Raw genomic sequence first — 19,885 nt, forward strand, 5'->3', positions numbered from 1 at the left:
ATATGAAGTAATTTTCTTTTCCATATTGATTTTTTTAATAGAGTTTAATCTGTATTTTGAATTTTGCACTGCACTGCATTGTCCTTTATAGATAACATGTCTATAAAATTAATGGATAATGTTCTGGCAGAAAATTAGCAATAGGCTACATTTTCTGTTTATTTCTTTTTTTTTATATTTGTTTATTTATATTTTTAATTATATTTGTTTGGAAAACAGGCTATAAAATGCATACAATAAATCTCAGAATATCAGCTCACCCAAAAAGAAAATATGAGCTAGATGTGTATGCAACCTGTCTTACTTATCTTGGTATCTTGATGCCGATGAGAAATCTTTAAACATACCGAACATAAAATCATTTTCCATACACGTGTTATTCAGGCAAACAAGCAGCACAAATATTCAGTTCTGTCAATCCTGACATAGAGGGACATAGAAGGAGGGGAGAATAGAGAGAGCAAGGCAGACAAAGAGTGCTCCTGGCATGAGGAGTAACAATTTTTTTGTGGAGAGGAAAGCCTGGCTGAGCCAGATGGGCCATCCCGTGATATGGAAGAGCAGCAGATGTCCAAAAATAATATTGGACTTTGGCATGGCGCTCATACCACTGCAAAGCCTCATGGCCCAGCCTGCACATGGGCATCACACACCTGAGCCACTCCAGATCTCTCCCACTAATGACATTCATGGCAATGCAAAGCTCTTGTTCAGTCTGAGTATTACTGTTGGAGCTTATGAACTATCCCAAGATTATTAAAGGTCTGGAAAAGTATGACACCTTTTCTTTAAAGTCATTACTGAAATTAAAATTACTTTGAAATTAAAATAAATGCAAAAGATGGTTAACACACTGAAAAAAATGATTCATTCATCCAATTAAAAAAAATGTAGGGTAATGATTCACATCTATATTTTTTTAACTTGAGCCAATGAAAATGGGCAAGTTGTTTATTTTTCATTGGCTCAAGTTAAAAAATATAGATGTGAATCATTACCCTACATTTTTTTTAATTGGATGAATGAAACATTTTTTTCAGTGCATTATATGGCAAGAGGGACTTACAACACTCAGGAATTTATGTCACATATGGTATATTATATATGGTATATATATGGTAGTGTATATTTCATTCTCTGTGCACCAGAGAAGCTGTCTTTTTGTTATTATTTTTATTCAAATAAATAAATGAATTAATATATTCTTTTTCAAATTAATTAAGGCATTTTTAAAGTATATCATTTTTATTGAAATTTAAAAAAAAACATATGCTGGGACAAATAAATAACCAAATATATTATCTAAATAATCTAAACATACCCCACTATAATATTATGCTGACATTTCAGCAGTTAAACTAAAAAAATATGCAGTAGATCACCTAACATTTAGCAGAGACAAGAGTACTTGGTTACCCGTGCCAAGTGCTGTTTCCATACTCTTATCTAACACGCAGATGCAGAGAGCGGTCAGGGCACTATTGTACTATTGTAGACTGTAGAGCAGATGGGGATTCAGTGCATTGCTCAAGGGCTCACTGGCATAATCAGAGGAAATGCCCTTAGTCACATTACAACACGGGTTTTCCAATTTACAGCACGGTGCTTTTATCATTGCATTTCTGCCAAAATCCCCCTCAAGTATTAAAAATATTGGGTGCAGACAATTTAATGTGTTAGCCTTAAGACTGATGTGATAAATAAAATGGCTTATTATGGAATGGAAAGTACTTGTATCTTTTTTGTTGTCTTTTGACGTCAAAAACTGTGTCCGATTAATCTCTAATTACTTGCACAAAGTCATCTGTCGTTTTGTAAAAGCTGGCCAAATTAGAGGAATTCGTACATGGACAGGTTGCGTAGCATCTCCTCTTTCTCAGAAACCATGAGCAAAACAATGCAAGGTGAAAGATAATATGACCCGGACTGCATTAAATACATATTTACCAACGTGTTGTCCCTCTAGGTGATCTGTGGAATGGTTTATTGGCTGCAGAGATTAATATTAATTATTATAGTGTGGTATGGTATGTTTACTACATGCTATTTACTGTTCTGAGTGTCATTCCAGATGATGGAAGCAGAGATACCTGTGGATCCTGATGCCGACGATGGAAATGGGCCTTTGTTTGAAATCTGGCTGGTAGGAAGGCAGAATTGCTATTCGTGTTAAATAATTTAAAACCTTTACCAGGGTGGAGATTAATATGTTAGCACAATACTGTTAAGATATTAATTTTCAGAATGAGAATTCATGATAAAATACACAACGCGTTTACTCTTTAGTCGAGTTTATAAAAGTGGTGAAGTAGCGCCCTCTGTTGAGCATCTCAGAGCAGCGCACCGAACTGTTTTTAGCTGCAGTGCCGTTTCTGCTCCAGATTTCGGTTCATAAATTTACATTTAAAAAAAAATCTGTACATAAACATACTTAATTGAACCAATTCCATCATTATTACCCAGAAGAAATATACTTTGCTTTTGCATACTTTGTAATAATATGCAACAACAATAGTGGGGCATGTTGTCACAATAGGAACCCATCATTTGAGCTTTACAGACAAATTTAATGAAGAAAAAATATAAAACAGAATATACAAAGATATCAAACCCTTGCAAAAGAAATTGTACTGAATAAATTTCTATGTAATACCGTTACAATTTGTATTATTCTTCTGATAATGGCTTGCTTTCCCAGCACAACAAATCCCGTTAGTTAGCAATTATTACTAATATCAAGGTTTTCTTAGGGAGTTTGTTGTAAAACATGCTCAAATCGTAATTTTACAGTATAGTTCATTCTGAGAAAAATGCATTTTTTTCTGACAAGCATGACAGCTGCAATTCCTGGCAGGTCGTAGCTAGTTCATATTTACAGAACACTGTCATATTGCCATTTACAGAGATATGCAGACTACCTTGAGAAGTTGAACTTGATAAAAACCCAACACAGTGTAACAGAACAGAATCCCTTTATTCAAGTATGAAAATGTAAAGCACATTTTAATTGTAGCATACAATTCAATATGTAATACAAATCAACACAACTATAAAAGCAAATTATTTCATTTGAACAATCAAGTCATCTGAAGAGGTCTATTTCATAAATCTGATTTTTAAGTGCATAGAATTTTGCATGACAGTAACACTTAAGTCCTACAAATCCTTATTGAATTGGTCCTTCATAACATAAAAGTGAGAGTAAGAGAATATGGTAACAAAACAAAACTCAAATCTGATACTGTAAAACATAAGCAACCTCTAAAAACACACAAAAAAACATAACACAAAGTAAATGTTTTGGTTTGCGCAAAACAATTTGAGACCTGATCAACGCTTTCTAAATTATGATGCATTTTGCGTTAAGCTGAAAGACTGCTATAAGGTTAATGCTTCATATTGATCAAACACAGTTGAACCAATACCAACAAGTAATGAGTACCGTTAGTTATAACAGGCTGTGACCTTTAGCAGAAGGCACAATAACATTTCAATGAGAGAAATACAACAGCGACAGCAGCCTAGCATATATTAACATATAAGATATCTGGATGAATCTCACAAAACCTAGGTCATATCTCACACCAAAATCAAAAGAAAATAAAGTAAATACATTTGGCTCAAAGAAAGTCATTTTGTGGGTTTTGCATTAAGATTGTATTAAGATTTTTTTTCTCAATGTAACATTATTTTCTGATAATATTTTCATGATTCAATTGGGATAAATTTTCCTCCATATTTCAATAATTTTTTTGTTAGATCTGTTATTCTCAATTATAATTTTCATTACTATAACACATTACAGTAAAACAGTAATGCACTTGTTTTTTTTATTTTTTAGCACAAATTAAAGACTTAATTTAAATAATTGCATTTCATTTTAAATAGCTAAAAATAACATTTATAATAAATGACACCATGCAAAATATAATTTCTCTTTTGTTTCTTTTTGATTTTGGGGTTAAATGTGACCTGAACGTATTTTTGTGAGTCATTTGCTGTGTCACTGAATTATTTTCTACTTCAGCAAATTTTGTATGGACAAATCTGCTGATTATTCAAAATAAACTGAGTGCTAGGCTTTGCTCCAAGTCTGAGGCATAAACACAATGGTTACCGCAAAGTTTGGAGCTATTACGTTTTAGTTTGGTTTAAGTGGTTTAAACGCCCTTTCGTTTTGACATCATTTTATATATATGTGACAGAAGTTTTAACTCAGCCTAACAATACAAACTAGGGAAAATGGAACCTAACAAACAAAGCAAAAAATAGAACTTTTTATGCACATCATATTGAAATGAACGACAAAAACGAACGTTATAAGTGATGAAAGCTAAGACAAACTGAAATCGACTTGCATCTCTTTTACTAGGACCTTATAATTAGAAAGGCCCACAAATAACCTCTAGATCCTGCACTCTGGAAGATCAGGCAGAATCCACTTTAAATTCTCATAATAAAAAGATTACCTCCATTGCAAAGTGCCTCTTAGTGCTGATTACTAGAAATAAAGGTTGTATGGGATTGTCCCAGCTGTACCCATTTAACTGTGCTATGCCATTTGTCTCCATCCAGATGTTACCATCAGCTGTTCTAAAGGATAGTTTGGATGGAACAAACTGAGTTAGAAGAGGGAGGCCAGCAGCCTAGTGATTCTAACCTGAAACAGGGAAGAGGAGGTTTGTACTGTAGATGAGGAATCGTGTACACCTTCATGACATTCACATTTTAGCAGTCCAGTGGGTATCTTAAACTCAGCTGAGTACACTGAACAGTCCGTCTCAGTGAAGTGCACCCCAGGTTTGTACCAAAGAAAATAGTGTATGTGAAACACACTGCCTTCACGCAAGTAAACTAAAGAACAAAGCTAAACATAAAGACTGAAATGAAACATTGTGAAACAGCGTCCTGACCAAATCAATGCTGCAGCAGATGACTGTGGCTTGACTCGACACAGTGTGTTTGTGAAGAGACTGTGGTCAAGCGCACACGTTTGCCATCCTTTTGAAGCTTCTCAAGTGCTCGACACAAATCAATCAGCTGTTATTCCTTTCTCTCGCAGTTCCTCTGTCACCCGAACAAGGTATGTAGGATCTGGATAACCAAAGCTGAAAAAAAAGCAATATTAAGTTAAAGCGAAAGTTGAAGTTCAGCGAAATGTTTCTTTGGCCTTTTCATATTAAAAGGTATTAAATAAATGCATAGAATAATGTATGAGTATACGATACGAAAAGTTTTGGGTCAGTAAAATAAATTTTTTTTTTCAGCAAGGATGCATTAAATTGATCAAAAGTGGCTGTACTATAAATTTCTATTTCAAATAAATGCTGTTCTTTTGAACTTTCTATTCCATCAATAAAAATGGCTTCCACAAAAATATTAAGCAGCACAACCGTTTTCAATACTGATAAGAAATGTTTCTTGAGCAACAAATTGAATGATTTCTGAAGCATCATGTGACACTGCTGAAAATTCAGCTTTGCCATCAAAGCAATAAATGACATTTTAAAATGCATTCAAATACAAAACAGATATCTCAAATTGTAATTATATTTCACAATATTACTGTTTTTACTGTATTTCTATCATGACAACTCTCTGAAGATTTTAGCATGGTAATGATGGTTATGACAATGTTTATGTATTTGGTCTTGGCGGAATAGATCTTCTACGCTGCTGCTGCTGCTGTTGGTTATTGCTGTAGATTACTGCTGCTCCTGCTGCAAGCAAGTACAGGAACTGCTACTACATACGGTGATACGGTGCTGTGAGTATTTAAGACACACTGCTGCTGCACAAATAGCATATAAAATAACCCGTAGCAGATCTATACAGGTGGAGCTGGGGAAGGTGAAGGGTTTCAGAGGAACTCTGAATGCGTGCTGCAAAATTCTCAAGTGGATGCTAACCAGTCATTTAAATGTAAAGCAGTAAGTTCATTGGCTGCATATGCAACAAGAACCAATCAGTCTGTGCCAAGTCATTTAACGCTGTAAATATCATCAGTTACGTTAAGAACCCATCAGCCAGTGCCACCTAGAGTTTCATGAAAGAACTTGGCATTAATGTAATGGGATAACTCCAAATTTTGACTCTCACCCAAACCAACGGCTTTAAATTTTTAAGTTTTATGTTCAAGTCAAAAAGCAATTCCAGGGAAGAGATGCCTGTGGTATCACTGATTCCCCAGATATAATTAAGCAAGCAACTATTAAACTGCATACCATCGTGGTCCGCCCCATATGGAGGTCTTGTGGTGGATATCATTCCAGGTAATAACATTATGCATGCCGGTGGTCATGGAGGTGCCTATGGTGAAGATGAGGCGCTGCTCAAAGGCCCGCCGCAGCATGCGGAGGACACGGTTTCCCTCAGGGCTGTCTGGCAGATATGCCACTCGGTCTGTGCCTGGATACCTCACCCCAGGGTTTGGATGCTCTTGCTGAAAGAATTTTAAAACATAACAGTGTGTGATTATAGATTCCGTGTGGAATTTTTATACGGTATATAATGAAAGCTGGTCTGTGGTTATCTGAATGCAAAACACGCTGCTGTTATCTGCCTGTAAGCAGTACTTACCGCTTGCAAACCGGGAGGGAAACTGTAAATAATGCATATGCAGCCATAACCTTCATGGCCAGGCAACTCCAGGTCTGGGTCTCTTTCAACCATCATGGTCCCATTGGCCGGTTGGTTACCGATAAGCTGCCCATATACCAGCCTGCACACAGGACACGCTTTTTTGACTTGAAATGCCTGTTCTAAGCAGGACCGACAGAACGAGTGGCCACACTTGTCCAGAGTTGTCTTTTCCACCATTTCACCCATGCAGATAGAGCAAACGGTGCTCTCTTCTTCACGAGCGATGGCTAATTCGGCACCGGTCCTTGCTGCGGCCTCATGTTGCATGGGTAAAACCACACAGGTGTCCATGTCTGCATTTTTCCTGTATTTCTGCTGTTGCCTCTGCGAGCGCCGTGGTTGAGGAGGCGGAGGCAACAAGCTCCCTTCCCCGTCGGGTTCCATTGCCGTCATGCATGGTAACAGGGAACGTTTCCTTTTAGGAGCTGCTTCTTGTTTGGTCATCTCTTTCCGGGCACAACGGCATAAGTCTATGAAAGCTTTCCGTGTAACAGGAGAAACCCGCCCCTCCATCATTCCAGTTCTGGCCCTGCTGCTGCCCTCCACCGGGGAGAGCCGCACGGCACAGCAGCCGCCACGCTCCCCGCGCCGGATGATGTCCGCACTCAGTCCCTGCTTGTCCTCGAAGTCGACCAACCAGGGTCGTCCTGCGGCTGCAAGGTAATCCCACACCGCCTGCGACACCAGCACCTCGTCACTGCCCTGCCCCGCTCGCACGCTCATCTCATCAGATGAAACTGTGAGGAAAAAGAGATCCGTTTGCAAGAGTCAACATGAGGCCACCATGAACATTAAAAAGGGTGCAATAACTTAGTATTTTGCTTATTTTCTTGTGGTAAATATGCTACATTTGACACTATACCAAACCAAAAAATAAAAATAAAATTATTAGTTACTTGAATTTTTTTCAGTATTTTCAGTTAAAAACACACAAGAGTGTAAAAGGTAAATAAAATATTTTTTATTAAAAACAATGATATATCATCTAAATCTGTCTATCTATCAATCAATCAATTTATTTATCTATCTATCTATCGATCTATCTTTTTTTGAAGAAAAGTGTATATTTTAGGTGACTGATTATTTCCTCAGATTTTTACCATTTTAAATAAATAAATACATTTAGCTTTTTAAAATCTTTTTAAATAGTTTTATGCAGTCTTAAGAACAGCATAATAATTATACAAAGAAAATTATATATATTATATATAGCTAAATAAATATATAATAATAATCATATACACTACCAGTCAAAAGTTTTTGAACAGTAAGATTTTTAATGTTTTTTTAAAGAATTCTTTTTTGCTCACCAAGGTCCCATTTATTTGATCCAAGATACAGCAAAAGCAGTTATATTGTGAAATATTTTTACTATTTAAAATAACTCATTTCTATTTGAGTGTACTTTAATATGTAATTTATTTCTGTGATCAAAGCTAAATTTTCAGCATCATTACTCCAGTCTTCAGTGTCACATGATCCTTCAGGACTCATTCTAATATGCTGATTTACGGTTCAAGAAACTTTTTTTTTTATTATCAATATTTAAAACAGTTGAGTAAATTTTTTCAGGATTCTTTGATGAATAGAAAGAATCAAATCAGCATTTATCTAAAATAAAAGATAGAAATTAGCAAGGTTAGTTTAAATTGATCAAAAGTGTTGATAAAGACATTTATAATGTTACAAAAGATTTCTTTCAGTTAAATGCTGTTCTTCTGAACTTTCTATTCATCAAAGAAACCTGAAAAAATTCTACTCAGCTGTTTTCAAAATAATAATAATAATAATAAATGTTTTTTAAGCAGCAAATCAGAATATTAGAATGTGACTTGAGTAATGATGAAAAAAATTCAGCTTTTAAATCACAGGAATATTACATTTCAATATATATTAAAATAGAAAACAGTTATTATACTTATTTTACTTTATTTTAAACTTTTGACTGGTAGTATATAATTATAGTTAAAAAATATAAATGACATTTTTTAAAAATCTAATATTTGTCATATCCATCTACATTTATTTTGTTTCTACTTATTCATTTTTAAATCATTTTATGTAGTTTCTCAATTAATATGAAGTCTTAAGAACAGGGTAGTAATTATACAAAAAAATAATTAAAAATGCTGATTAAACTAGTTTTAGATTAAATATAGCATGTCACACTACAGGACACTGCTGTGACTGATTGGTGTCATATTAACTAACCAATTACAGTAATGGTAAACCTATTACCTTATTACAATTTTTGAGATTAAATATTAGCTTGCGCTTGTTATCAATTCACCCTTTTCTTGTCAGGAGAAACATATGATGAATAATACACGTGTAATGAGTCAACCCTGCATAAATTCACAATACTTCACACCTGACAAGAGCTGCAGGGTGGCATGCAAATACTTATCAGCCAGATCTTACTTTGCGCTTAATCTCTTATAAAAAAGGATTATATTATTAGGTTTAATCATCATAATATCATTTATCCTTCCACAATCCAATCGATTTGTGGCTGTGCAGCAGAAGGGTGGAATATTCTAGACAATGAAGTTTCTTGCATGAATAGGCTGTGCGGAGTATTGCTCGTTCAACACCTACAGGCAGCTGTGCAGAATCACATCAGCTGCTCTGAAATGTGTTCACTGTATAAACAAAGGATCGTTCTGTGTTGCTCTACCTGCTCATGAATGTCACTTGATGCTTGCAGTGATTACATTATTGAAGCTAAATTACCTTGTGATCCCATAAATTCTCATTAATTGCAGTAACAGGCCTATTTCCCTGTTTTAGAGAAAATAAATATACAAGTTAGATCAAGACATTGTTTATTTTGCGGATTGTCCAGCAACCTGACAGATGAAGAAAAGGATGGCAGTCTGCCTTAACCTAAGCATTTGCTAAATAAGAATAAGAATAATGTAAAAACACATTGGGATGAAGCCTATTGTGCTCGTGTAATAAATGAATTCACCTTCTGTAGTGACTTTGCCGGAAGACATTAATGTAAAGGAAACCTACTGCAACTGGAGAATGCCTGCTTCCACTCGACGAAGAAGTCAACAGACGACCGCGGCATTGAACGTGCCTTAAAACTACGACAATCCTGGCGAATTAATGCTTGGGATATTTTATTTAAATTCGGATGACACTTTGCTCGCTCAACACACCAGCTCAGTCTCTTTGTGGTTTTCCAATTCCCCGTCCTTGGCCACAGGAAGACAACAAGCATACAAAGAACATCGTTGACTGTCACGACGAAACTGTTTCGCCTTGAGCTCCTTCGCGACACTAACTCGGCGTCTCTATGTCATATTTCGTTATCACGTAGTTTGCTTTTAGTAATTACAGTGAAAAATCCCCTGAAAACAAGATAATGTAGGCAGGAAGTTCGTCATTCTAGCCTGTTGGCTGAGCCGGATTAGAGATTACGGGATGTGACCACTGTGTGGCGCTCTTTTAAGAACACATCATCAAACATCTTGTCTGACTTTTGTGTTTTTTCCATAGACTGTATTTTTCTTATTAACCCCGTCTGTATATATTAACGAGAGAGATAGATATTTTAAATTGATAAGAATTTGCAATTATCACTTTATTAACTTTGCTGTCTATTATTATTATTATTATTATTATTATTTATTTGAATTTATTTTGATGACACTTTTTGTGTATTGATGCTTTGGCAATATTGTGTGCAAATCATCACGCCAATAAAATACTTATAGATGTATATATATACGCCAATATAAATACTATAGATAGATAGATAGATAGATAGATAGATAGATTGAAATATATCATTTGCAATTATCACTTTAACATTACTGCCATTTATTATTATTATTATTTCTTCCTTTTGTCTTCAATCAATAAATGTATTTCTTTGCTTCGCCTTATTTATTTTCAGTACTACGCTTTGGCCATATTGTAATTGTTGAGAAACTTGACAATAAAGTTTAATTTTGACTCTAGATAAGAGAAAAGTAACGAAAAGAAAAGATAATACAAGAAAAAATGCTCTTTTTTTTTTTAATTAATGCTCAAAAATCAAGAATAGTACACATAGAATAATACAACCATTAACATAAAAATGACAAACAATAATAACAAAAAATAAAGTAGAAACAAACAAACAAAAAAGAACAGGAAAAAACAAGGAAAAGGGGGTTGTTAATACATTACAAACTGAAAGAATAAAATTGAGATTTACATGTCATTAAAGATAGGAAAAGAGTTACAGATAGATAAAGTTTTTAAGGCTTTTTTGTTCTTAGACAACTGGATTTTTTTGTGATGACTCTGTTGAAACTGTTGTTCATCTCTTTTGGAACTGTCCATTTACAAAGAAATTTTGGCAAGATGTTTTAAGTTTCATTAGGAGTAACATTTATAATGAATGTATTCTGTTTTGGAAGGACGTAGTATTGGGTTTTATTGAGTATGAACAATCTAAAAGGAAACAGTTTTATGTAGTGAATCTGATTTTGCTTCTTGCAAAATTTCACATCCACAAATGCAAATATTCAAACTCTAGACCTCTCTTCTTTGTTTTTATAAAAGAAAAAATGCTTATTACATATCCTATTATAAATGCGTATGATTCCTGTATTAGCTGACGTCCTACAACAGTCGAGGCGGAGCGAGGTTTGCGTTACTATGGAGACGCGTTTGCCCAGGGCGCGCGCATGGCGCGGAGCGCGCAGCAGAAGTCGCTAGAAACGTTGAGATGATGCGTCATTGCGCGCGGCGCCAGTGAGTAGACACGCGCGGATCCTGTGCAGGTTGACAGAGCGGAGCATAAACAGCTAGCTTCCGACTTTATGCATTCGCTTTGATCTGACAGCACAATTTCCAAACACTACCGCAGGCGAGAGGACGTGAGTGGCAACGCAGATTTTGGTGAAAACTGAAAGAAGATATCGACATGTGAGTTTGCCCGGCAGTGATAAGGATGCACTAACTTATTAGCTAGTTAGCAAGTGTGTTCATAACCTCTATCAGGCAAACAGATTTTCTCACATACAGCTATTAGACATGGACGTTAAGGAGAATACTAGTCATTCTCGGGAAGACCGTTTCAAATTGTATAGAAAAAATCGAAATCGGTGGTGAAAATAGCGCATATGGTTATCACAGCAGAACTTAGCGAACGTTAGCTAGTTAGATAGTTTAGGCCTGTAGTTACTGCACAGCTAACATCAGAGCTGCTGCTCAGTTTACTATTAACTTGCATGATTCTTTTTATTTAAGCTTTCATCTGCATTACCGTAAAATGTACTAGCAATATTTACGACCTTGATTAAGCCTATAGGATATGCAGGGTGTTCCCTGCTGGAAAAATAAATACACATGCTTAATCCAGCCTAAGTTGGTTTGCTGGTTTAAGGTGGTCTTAAAACCTGGTTATGCTAGTCTTCCAAGCTGGTGGCCAAGTTGTTCAGCTGAAGAGTCTTCGTTTGCTGTCCAGGCCTAATCAGGCTGGTATGTTGGATGGTTTTAAAAAGGGTTTGGGGTAATGTTCAACATACTGGGTGACCACCCAGCCTTCAGGATAAACCACCTGAGCATCAGCTTGGCTAGCCAGAGAGACCATTTTAGTCCAACTTAAATTTGCTGATGTAACTTGGTTTAAGATTGCAGCAGGAATTAATCATGATGATTAGAATTTCAACATGGCCAATAATACAGCAAGTCTAAACAAAACATGCATTGCAACAGCTTGACATATTAATTGGTGTATGATTAAATTAACCACCATTTATCTCTCCTTAAGTTAAATTGCACTTATTTGCAGGAAATATACATTACATTCAAAAGTTTTGGATCTAAAATATTATTTTTTTAATGAATCACTTTATTGCGCAAGGATGCATGAAACTGATAGAAAGTGACTGTAAAGACATAATGTTCTAATAGATATTTCAAATAATTTTAATTTTGTATTCATCAAAGAATTCTGCATAAAATGCATAACGTTTTCCACAAGCAGCACAGCTTTTTTTCCAACACAAATAATAATAAGAAATGCTTGAACAGCAAATCGGAATATTAGAATGATATCTGTATAATCATGTGACACTGAAGACAGGAGTAATGGCTGCTGAAAAATCAGCTTTGCCATCACAGGAATAAATTGCATTTAAAAAAATAAAAATAAAATAGAAAACAGTTTTTTTAAATACTAATAATATTTCACAATATTACTGTTTTACTGTACTTTTGATCAAATAAATGTAGCCTTGGTGAGCATAAGAGACTCCTTTCAAAAACATTAATATCTTACCGAACTTTTGAAGGTAGTTTATGTCCTAGGTGTGACAGGTATTACACTAGTAGTCAAGTATGTTGGGGCTTGTGGCTACTGCTAGCCTATCCCTACAATCCTTAGCCAGAGGTCATGCATTTAAAATGCAGTACAAGATTGAATATTAATTATTACTCAATCACTTCCTTATTGCTAGGGCTTGGTTCTGCCCTTGTGATTATTATAGTGGTGAAGCCCTAAGTAGATTGCTAAGAGGCCATGCATGAACCTGCCAATCGATACAAACTGGTTGCCACGGTAACGTCATTGTTGCTCCATCCCCGCCAAGGCCTCCAGCTCGCACATCTTAATTTAGAGCTGCACTTTTAGTGTGGAGTTTGCCTTTTAACAAATGCACGTAGCTGGTTGCTTAGTTCGCCATGTATGTACCCCATTATAACTAAATGCATTTATTTATATGTCATATTGAAGTCTAGTTTGATCTTTTATTGAAGTTCTGCATGTTTTTTTTTTTTTTTTTCAAATATATTTTAATTCCAGATGTTTTTAATATTTTCATTCCATTCGTTTTGCAGGCAGCCAGCAACTGCCAAGTGGGATGACAGACGGGAGGCTGTCTTCATTGAATTCTGTATAGAAGACAGCAAAGATGTCCAAGTTAAATTTGACAAAACAAAGCTTGACTTCAGGTACATTTTATTTCAAGTTCTGCATGTTTTTTTTTTTTTTTTCAAATATATTTTAATTCCAGATGTTTTTAATATTTTCATTCCATTCGTTTTGCAGGCAGCCAGCAACTGCCAAGTGGTATGACAGACGGGAGGCTGTCTTCATTGAATTCTGTATAGAAGACAGCAAAGATGTCCAAGTTAAATTTGACAAAACAAAGCTTGACTTCAGGTACATTTTATTTCAATCATTGTTAAAAATGTGTTTATACTCTGCTGCAAAAGTCAGTCGTTATTAAATTGTCATTGCAAAATATAATTATTCAGTGTACTGCCATGAACTAATGTTTAATATGTGCATTATTGAAGTGTTTGATGCTATAATGTTAATGCTTGACTCTTAAAATGCAATATAGAACTATAGTAGTTCTTTCTGAATTGTAATATGCTATATTTCTTGCTTTAGTTGTGTTGGAGGAACAGATAACATGACACACCATAATGAAGTAGAACTATTTGAGTCCATTGACCCAAATGTAAGTGCACCACCTGATGGTTTCTGTTCTAATTCAGGTTGTAAGAGCTCATGGCATCTGCATGGCTCATTTATTACTGTGCGTTACAGAGAACGCTGTTACTCTTTTACAGGAGTCTAAACACAAACGCACAGACAGGTCTGTGTTTTGCTGTCTAAGAAAAGCAGAACCTGGCAGGTCTTGGCCAAGGTTAACAAAAGAAAAAGCAAAGGTCAGTGTTTGTTCTGTTTAAATTATTCAAACGTAACTTCATTTAGTAATCAGATAACATGTTAAGTAATGTTTCTCAATGTACAGCTTAATTGGCTCAGTGTTGACTTCAATAACTGGAAGGACTGGGAGGATGACTCCGATGAAGACTTGTCCAGTTTTGACCGTTTTTCAGAGGTTTGTGTCTATATATATTACTATTAATAATATAGATATTCTTAGAATTTTGTAAAAGGAAAATAAATAATACTCAATTGTTTTTATTTAATTTTTTTCTTAAAGATGATGAACAGCATGGGTGGGGAAGATGACCTACCAGATGTGGATGGTGCAGATGATGTGAGAGAATAATGTTGTTAAATTGGCCAAAAGATTATAGTTATTTTTGCCATATTATCAGCTCATTAGGCATCCCATTATTTAACTAAATTTTTTTTATTCATTAGTTATTTATTAGTTAATAGACTGATAAATGCTATGCTAAAATGTTTTTTATCTCATTCCAGGAGGTGTCTGCAGATAGTGATGATGAAAGTACGTTTTCTTAAATTATCTGTCCTCCTCTGTGTGATGTTTGTTTGTTCATTGTATTATTTTGAAAATCAGTACATATGAACAATATATATGTTAGCTGTTATAATTTTATATGGTATTAATGAACAGTATTCTTTAAAAAAAACATTGACCCGTTTATTTGTTTAAAAAAAAATAATGTAATTAAAATATTAAAACATTTATTTATCCTTTAATTTATGTACTGTACATTTTTTCCCCCCAGAAATGCCAGACCTTGAGTAAAGGAAGAGCAAACTCATGCAGAAGAGAGCAAGAATTTTCACTTAACACTTAAATGAAGAGAGAGACTAAGTTTGAGTTGGTAGCCATTTAAAAACTGCATCGTTTTTGAAACTTTTTCAAGGTCTTTCTGCAGAAAGTCACAAGGGATGAATTTTTACTGTTGTGTTGATGGCAACATCAGCCCCTCAACAATACACTCTTTACTTTTCTGTTCTGCATGGACAATTACGAGCTCTCAATGATGTATTGTGGACACCATTTATGGTCCATTTACTCAATTTTTCCTCAATGTCAGTGGGGTTATTGCATCATGTAACGTATACATTGTAATTTGTAGTAATGGAAAAAAGGACATGAATGACTTTATCGACATATTCTGCCTTCTCCCTCTCATTCAAACTAAATTTGATTTAATTCTATTCTTTTGTTTGTTGGTGTTGAGGTTCCGATTTCCTTGTGTGTGAGCGAAGGAAGCATTGGCACATGCTGCTTCATTGCAAATGCTAGCCAAGACATTTGATTTTCAGTAGTGCTGCATTTGAAATTAGAATGGCATATTCAAAGCCCTTGCACTGATTCATTGGTAAACCCCTGTTTTATGTGTTTTAGCTGCAGTTTTGCCCTTCAGATAGGTTTGTGTTAATCCAACATGTTCAAAGTACATAGTCCTGTCTGTACACGCTGCTTTATGAAATGATTTCAGGTTGGCAGTTAGTATTTGTTGTTTTGTATCACACTTAGACGTGTAGCAGGCAATTGTACACTGGTTTCTTCCATATATGTAAAGAGAAGTGATTAAAAAAAGCATATGCCTCACCGCTGTACAGAACAAAGGTTAACTTATCAATAGATGACCAATGTGTGTGTTGCACTCTTAATATCAATGCAGGTGTGACTAAAAGATGAAAACAATGTTGTGACCTGTCAATTCAGGTTTATAAATTTCAGTTTGTTAAACACAGTGAGGTTTTTGTCTACATATTTCTAATAAACTGTCTCTAAACAACACTTTGAATTCTTCGTCCTTTATTTGTACATCTGAATCAAGGATCATTTGCAGTAGTGAGTGTTATTTCAGACAATTTTTTTCTTTAAATGTTAACCCTTTCTACTCTTGGTTAAAATGTAATTACAATTAAAAATTCTTACCCAGCTTTTCTATTTTACAATATGTTTTTACTTCCAATTTCACATAAAGCATGCACAGTTGACCCAATTCTATATATGAGATTTATCATGAACGCTGTTAAAATTTATATTGCATTATGAAATATAGATTTATCAAAACGATGACATGACAACGTCTGTCGGTGCGTAACTAAAAAAAAAAAACAGGCTGCAGAAATTCCGGAACATCTTGTCCTTTCTCATGTAAAGAGAAGAACAGTCCTTCCGCCACAAGATGGCGCTGTAGTTCCATTTCTGCTAAACATGCCTGGCAAGAATGAAGTTGCACTTTGAGTTTTCGAGAACTGATACCACATTCAACGAGACAACATCTGCTTAAAAGCTAAAAGTCAGTTAAATGCCTCTTTGGAAAGGATACTAACTTCAGCACAATAACTTATATGCTGACTTAAGGTTTGTGCGATTGAAAGAATAATCACTTTTCAAACTGCTAGAAGAATTCCTTACGAAAATTAGCCATGGTTTTATAATGTAAAAGTGTAGTAACCATGGTTTTTTGGCGTATTGACTACCATTTGTATAACCACAATTTTACAACAAATACCATAGTTACACTATGGTTAGTGTAGCAAAACCATGGTTAAATTGTGGTTAACATGGTTTAACTAGATTGTACAAAAACCCTAAGTCACATTTAACCCCATAGAGTTCTTTAAGGTTTTGCTCATATTGAAAACATTCACTATTAAACATTCACCACGTATTCAATATTCATCCCAGAATGAAAAAAGTACTTTTTCATCAAATGTACTCATTTTGTTCAGCCACTTTAGGTGTGAGGAGTCCACGCACCGATCTACAGATCACCCTGATGGTTTGAGGTCTGGGTTCTGATTGGACAATTCTAATGCAGAAAGGTAAGGGTTCCACTGAGCAGACTAGAGTCCAGAACAAGGGGCCCCTCAAAAAGTTTAGTAAGTTGCTCAGAGAACTGCCCTTTTTTAAACCAGATTGATTGTTTTTCTGAGGATATGATGTCTTGGAAGCTCCAAAAAGCAGCAATAAACCAGGTGCTTTGATGATACAGCTACTTAATACAGCAGGTGGAGTCATAAGGATGGATGAATAGTATCTGGAGGGACTGTATGTTTTGATCAACAGTTGACATGTGAGGCCTGGTATATTTTAGGGGGTTGAGATCCCTGAGCTAGCGTTTTGTTTAAGACAGTGGCGGTATGGGAGGTCGGTGAGGGTTGTGTTGGTGTCAGCAGTCTGTGCTAGAGGTAATAGAAAAATCCTCACGCAAGCAGTTTTAAGCTATCTCTCCTGTGCGACAAAAGGCGGCTTATGGACACATGAGCAGGCAGTGGTGTGGAGTAATCCTGCCCACAATGGACGTATACAAAGTTGGTTACTCTGAGTCGGCCTTGCAGAGTTACCATGACTTGTAACTCAACTAGAAACACCTGCTTCCAAAGCAAATGAATCTGGCCTGGTCAGTTATCTTGCCAAAAATGAAACTGGAGAGAGGCAATGACAGATATTTGATACCTAGTTTATTTAGGAGGTACTTCACCTTAAATGACCTTATTTAGGGTGAAGAATGATTGCCAAAAATATTATTACTGAAAGACTTGCAATTCAGCGTTGTTATTATCTGAGATTGTTTTTATGCCTAGAATTAGTATAGAAAGAGTTAACACTTGCCTGATAATTCACAGCTAAAATTCTTGACTAAACAAAGTTAGAGTGTGTTTTCCATGGCTTATCCTTCAGAGTAGTTATCACGCTGCTATTTTGGAAAGGACTACTTATGCAGTAGTGCTAATTGCATATAAAAGCTCCTATCATTTGAGACAATGGCCAAAACGCACCATAAAAATTTTAATCAAAGAAGGCAACAGAAACTGTTGCTGCCAGCATTTTGGTTCATCCCAAATGAAAGAGCAAAAAACACAAGCGAAGCAGTATCCTTTCAGTAGTCTATAGCTCACCCTGATTGCCCAGAGAAGAGGCTCAGTGTTGCCCCCACCCCACTATCACCTCCTGCCTCCAAACATGGATTTTCCAGAGCTTTATTGGGCCTCAGGCCAGCAGTCCTGCCAGCACACACAATGTAAAACTCTGCCTAATCAGTTCTGCACAGAACCAACTGGCTCTGTCTTGACCAGGGTAGGGGGTGCTACTGCAAAGCCCTCATTGTGTGCTGTGGAAAAGTCACTCTTTCATGCAATTACAGTGAAAATGGTTTTCATATTATTATATGTGATTTGTGTGGGATGCTAGATAACAGAAATATTACAGACCACAAGCAAAGTGAAATAGCTGCACAAGGTGTAACTAACCTATCTAACATATCAAAATCCAAACAACTGATTGACAACATTGTAAATATTATATAACACCAATTATATTCTATTTACATTTATGCATTTGGCTGATATTATATTATATTATATTATATTATATTATATTATGTTTATGCATTGTGCATATGTGTTTATATACACTAGTCAACATTTGAAATCAAAACCTTTCATCAAAGTTGTCCTAAAACCTAAAACCAAAATGTGTTCTTGTCTTAAGACAACTTAGGAAAATCCACATAATCTATATGTTTAGTAATAATTATAAATATGTAGTATTTATAGACAAAAATATAAAAATATATAATTATAAAAATATATAATAACAATAATGATGATGATAATAATAATAATTAACACTTTGCATTCTATGTTTTAAATTAAATGTATTTTGTTTTGGATAAAAGCATCTGCCTACTATTATATTATATTATATTATATTATATTATATTATATTAATTATATTATTATGTACATTAATGCATTTGCATGCACACTCATATCTAATATTTCATTTCATTCATTTATCATAGATTTTTCTTAATGTTTTTACTAAAAGACCCATGGGTCAATATCACTGTAGGGTGCCTTTTGGTGTCCTGTATATAAATAACTAATTTGCCATGATAACTTAACATAAAAATGACTATGAAAGGGTGTGTTATATTATGCTACGTTTTTATGTTCATAACAAAAGCATTACTTGTCTCTTTAGATACATTTTCTATATTTTTTTTAGTTTTGTGTAAGAGGATGTGTGTTATTTTGCTATTTCCCATGCACTGCTCATTAAATTGAATGATATGAATGATTGAATTATAATAGAATATTGTCAAATCATAACATTTAAAAACAAAAACAAATCTCCTATTAATATTTTGTTAAATAAGAGATTACTCAATTTGAGTGTATTGTTCATTTGGTAATAAAAACGATATTTTTATTTAATAAAAAAAAAGAGTTTGTCCATTTTTCCTAGAATGGTTGTCCACCCTGTTGTATTATTTGAAATCAAAACCTTTCATCAAAGTTGTCCTAAAACCTAAAACCAAAATGTGTTCTTGTCTTAAGACAACTTAGGAAAATCCACATAATCTATATGTTTAGTAATAATTATAAATATGTAGTATTTATAGACAAAAATATAAAAATATATAATTATAAAAATATATAATAACAATAATGATGATGATAATAATAATAATTAACACTTTGCATTCTATGTTTTAAATTAAATGTATTTTGTTTTGGATAAAAGCATCTGCCTACTAT

The 19,885-nt window shown here is 34.7% G+C and overlaps 2 protein-coding genes across 6 annotated transcripts; one reads left to right on the plus strand and one right to left on the minus strand.

Annotated features, from left to right (window-relative positions):
* Positions 1–3,951: 3,951 nt before the first annotated feature.
* On the minus strand, positions 3,952–17,634 carry dtx3 (deltex E3 ubiquitin ligase 3). Of its 5 annotated transcripts, none has more exons than XM_016559331.1 (5): positions 9,661–10,078; positions 9,376–9,423; positions 6,580–7,379; positions 6,225–6,442; positions 3,952–5,108 (listed from the first exon to the last, which is right to left on the minus strand). In XM_016559331.1, the coding sequence occupies exons 2-5, from the start codon at positions 9,386–9,388 to the stop codon at positions 5,033–5,035; spliced, it is 1,107 nt and encodes a 368-aa protein (XP_016414817.1). In that variant the 5' UTR covers positions 9,389–9,423; positions 9,661–10,078; the 3' UTR covers positions 3,952–5,032. The 5 variants fall into 5 exon arrangements, with proteins under 5 accessions (XP_016414817.1, XP_016414816.1, XP_016414818.1 ...); XM_016559330.1 differs by having other exon boundaries at positions 9,614–10,078; XM_016559332.1 differs by lacking the exons at positions 9,376–9,423; positions 9,661–10,078 and adding an exon at positions 17,042–17,634.
* Positions 11,318–16,125, plus strand: LOC107745455 (prostaglandin E synthase 3-like). Its single transcript, XM_016559333.1, has 8 exons — positions 11,318–11,568; positions 13,694–13,807; positions 14,042–14,111; positions 14,224–14,322; positions 14,409–14,498; positions 14,604–14,660; positions 14,828–14,855; positions 15,100–16,125. Coding segments are annotated over exons 1-8 (480 nt in total). The 5' UTR covers positions 11,318–11,566; the 3' UTR covers positions 15,120–16,125.
* Positions 17,635–19,885: the final 2,251 nt, after the last annotated feature.

This window comes from Sinocyclocheilus rhinocerous, unplaced genomic scaffold, assembly GCF_001515625.1.
Source record: "Sinocyclocheilus rhinocerous isolate Xijiao unplaced genomic scaffold, SAMN03320098_v1.1 scaffold2754, whole genome shotgun sequence".
NCBI classification, from domain to species: domain Eukaryota; kingdom Metazoa; phylum Chordata; class Actinopteri; order Cypriniformes; family Cyprinidae; genus Sinocyclocheilus; species Sinocyclocheilus rhinocerous.

What these genes read in the sequence shown, in the direction of transcription:
- dtx3 (XM_016559327.1), bottom strand. Translation starts at nt 9,871, where the DNA reads ATGCTTGTTGTCTTCCTGTGGCCAAGGACGGGGAATTGGAAAACCACA. An exon ending in GCAGGCATTCTCCAGTTGCA is followed by an intron (nt 7,380 to 9,660) that starts GTAGGTTTCCTT and finishes TTTTCCTCACAG; the next exon opens with TTTCATCTGATGAGATGAGC. An exon ending in TCCCTCCCGGTTTGCAAGCG is followed by an intron (nt 6,443 to 6,579) that starts GTAAGTACTGCT and finishes AAATTCTTTCAG; the next exon opens with CAAGAGCATCCAAACCCTGG.
- LOC107745455 (XM_016559333.1), top strand. An exon ending in GTTTTGACCGTTTTTCAGAG is followed by an intron (nt 14,499 to 14,603) that starts GTTTGTGTCTAT and finishes TTTTTCTTAAAG; the next exon opens with ATGATGAACAGCATGGGTGG. An exon ending in ATGTGGATGGTGCAGATGAT is followed by an intron (nt 14,661 to 14,827) that starts GTGAGAGAATAA and finishes ATCTCATTCCAG; the next exon opens with GAGGTGTCTGCAGATAGTGA.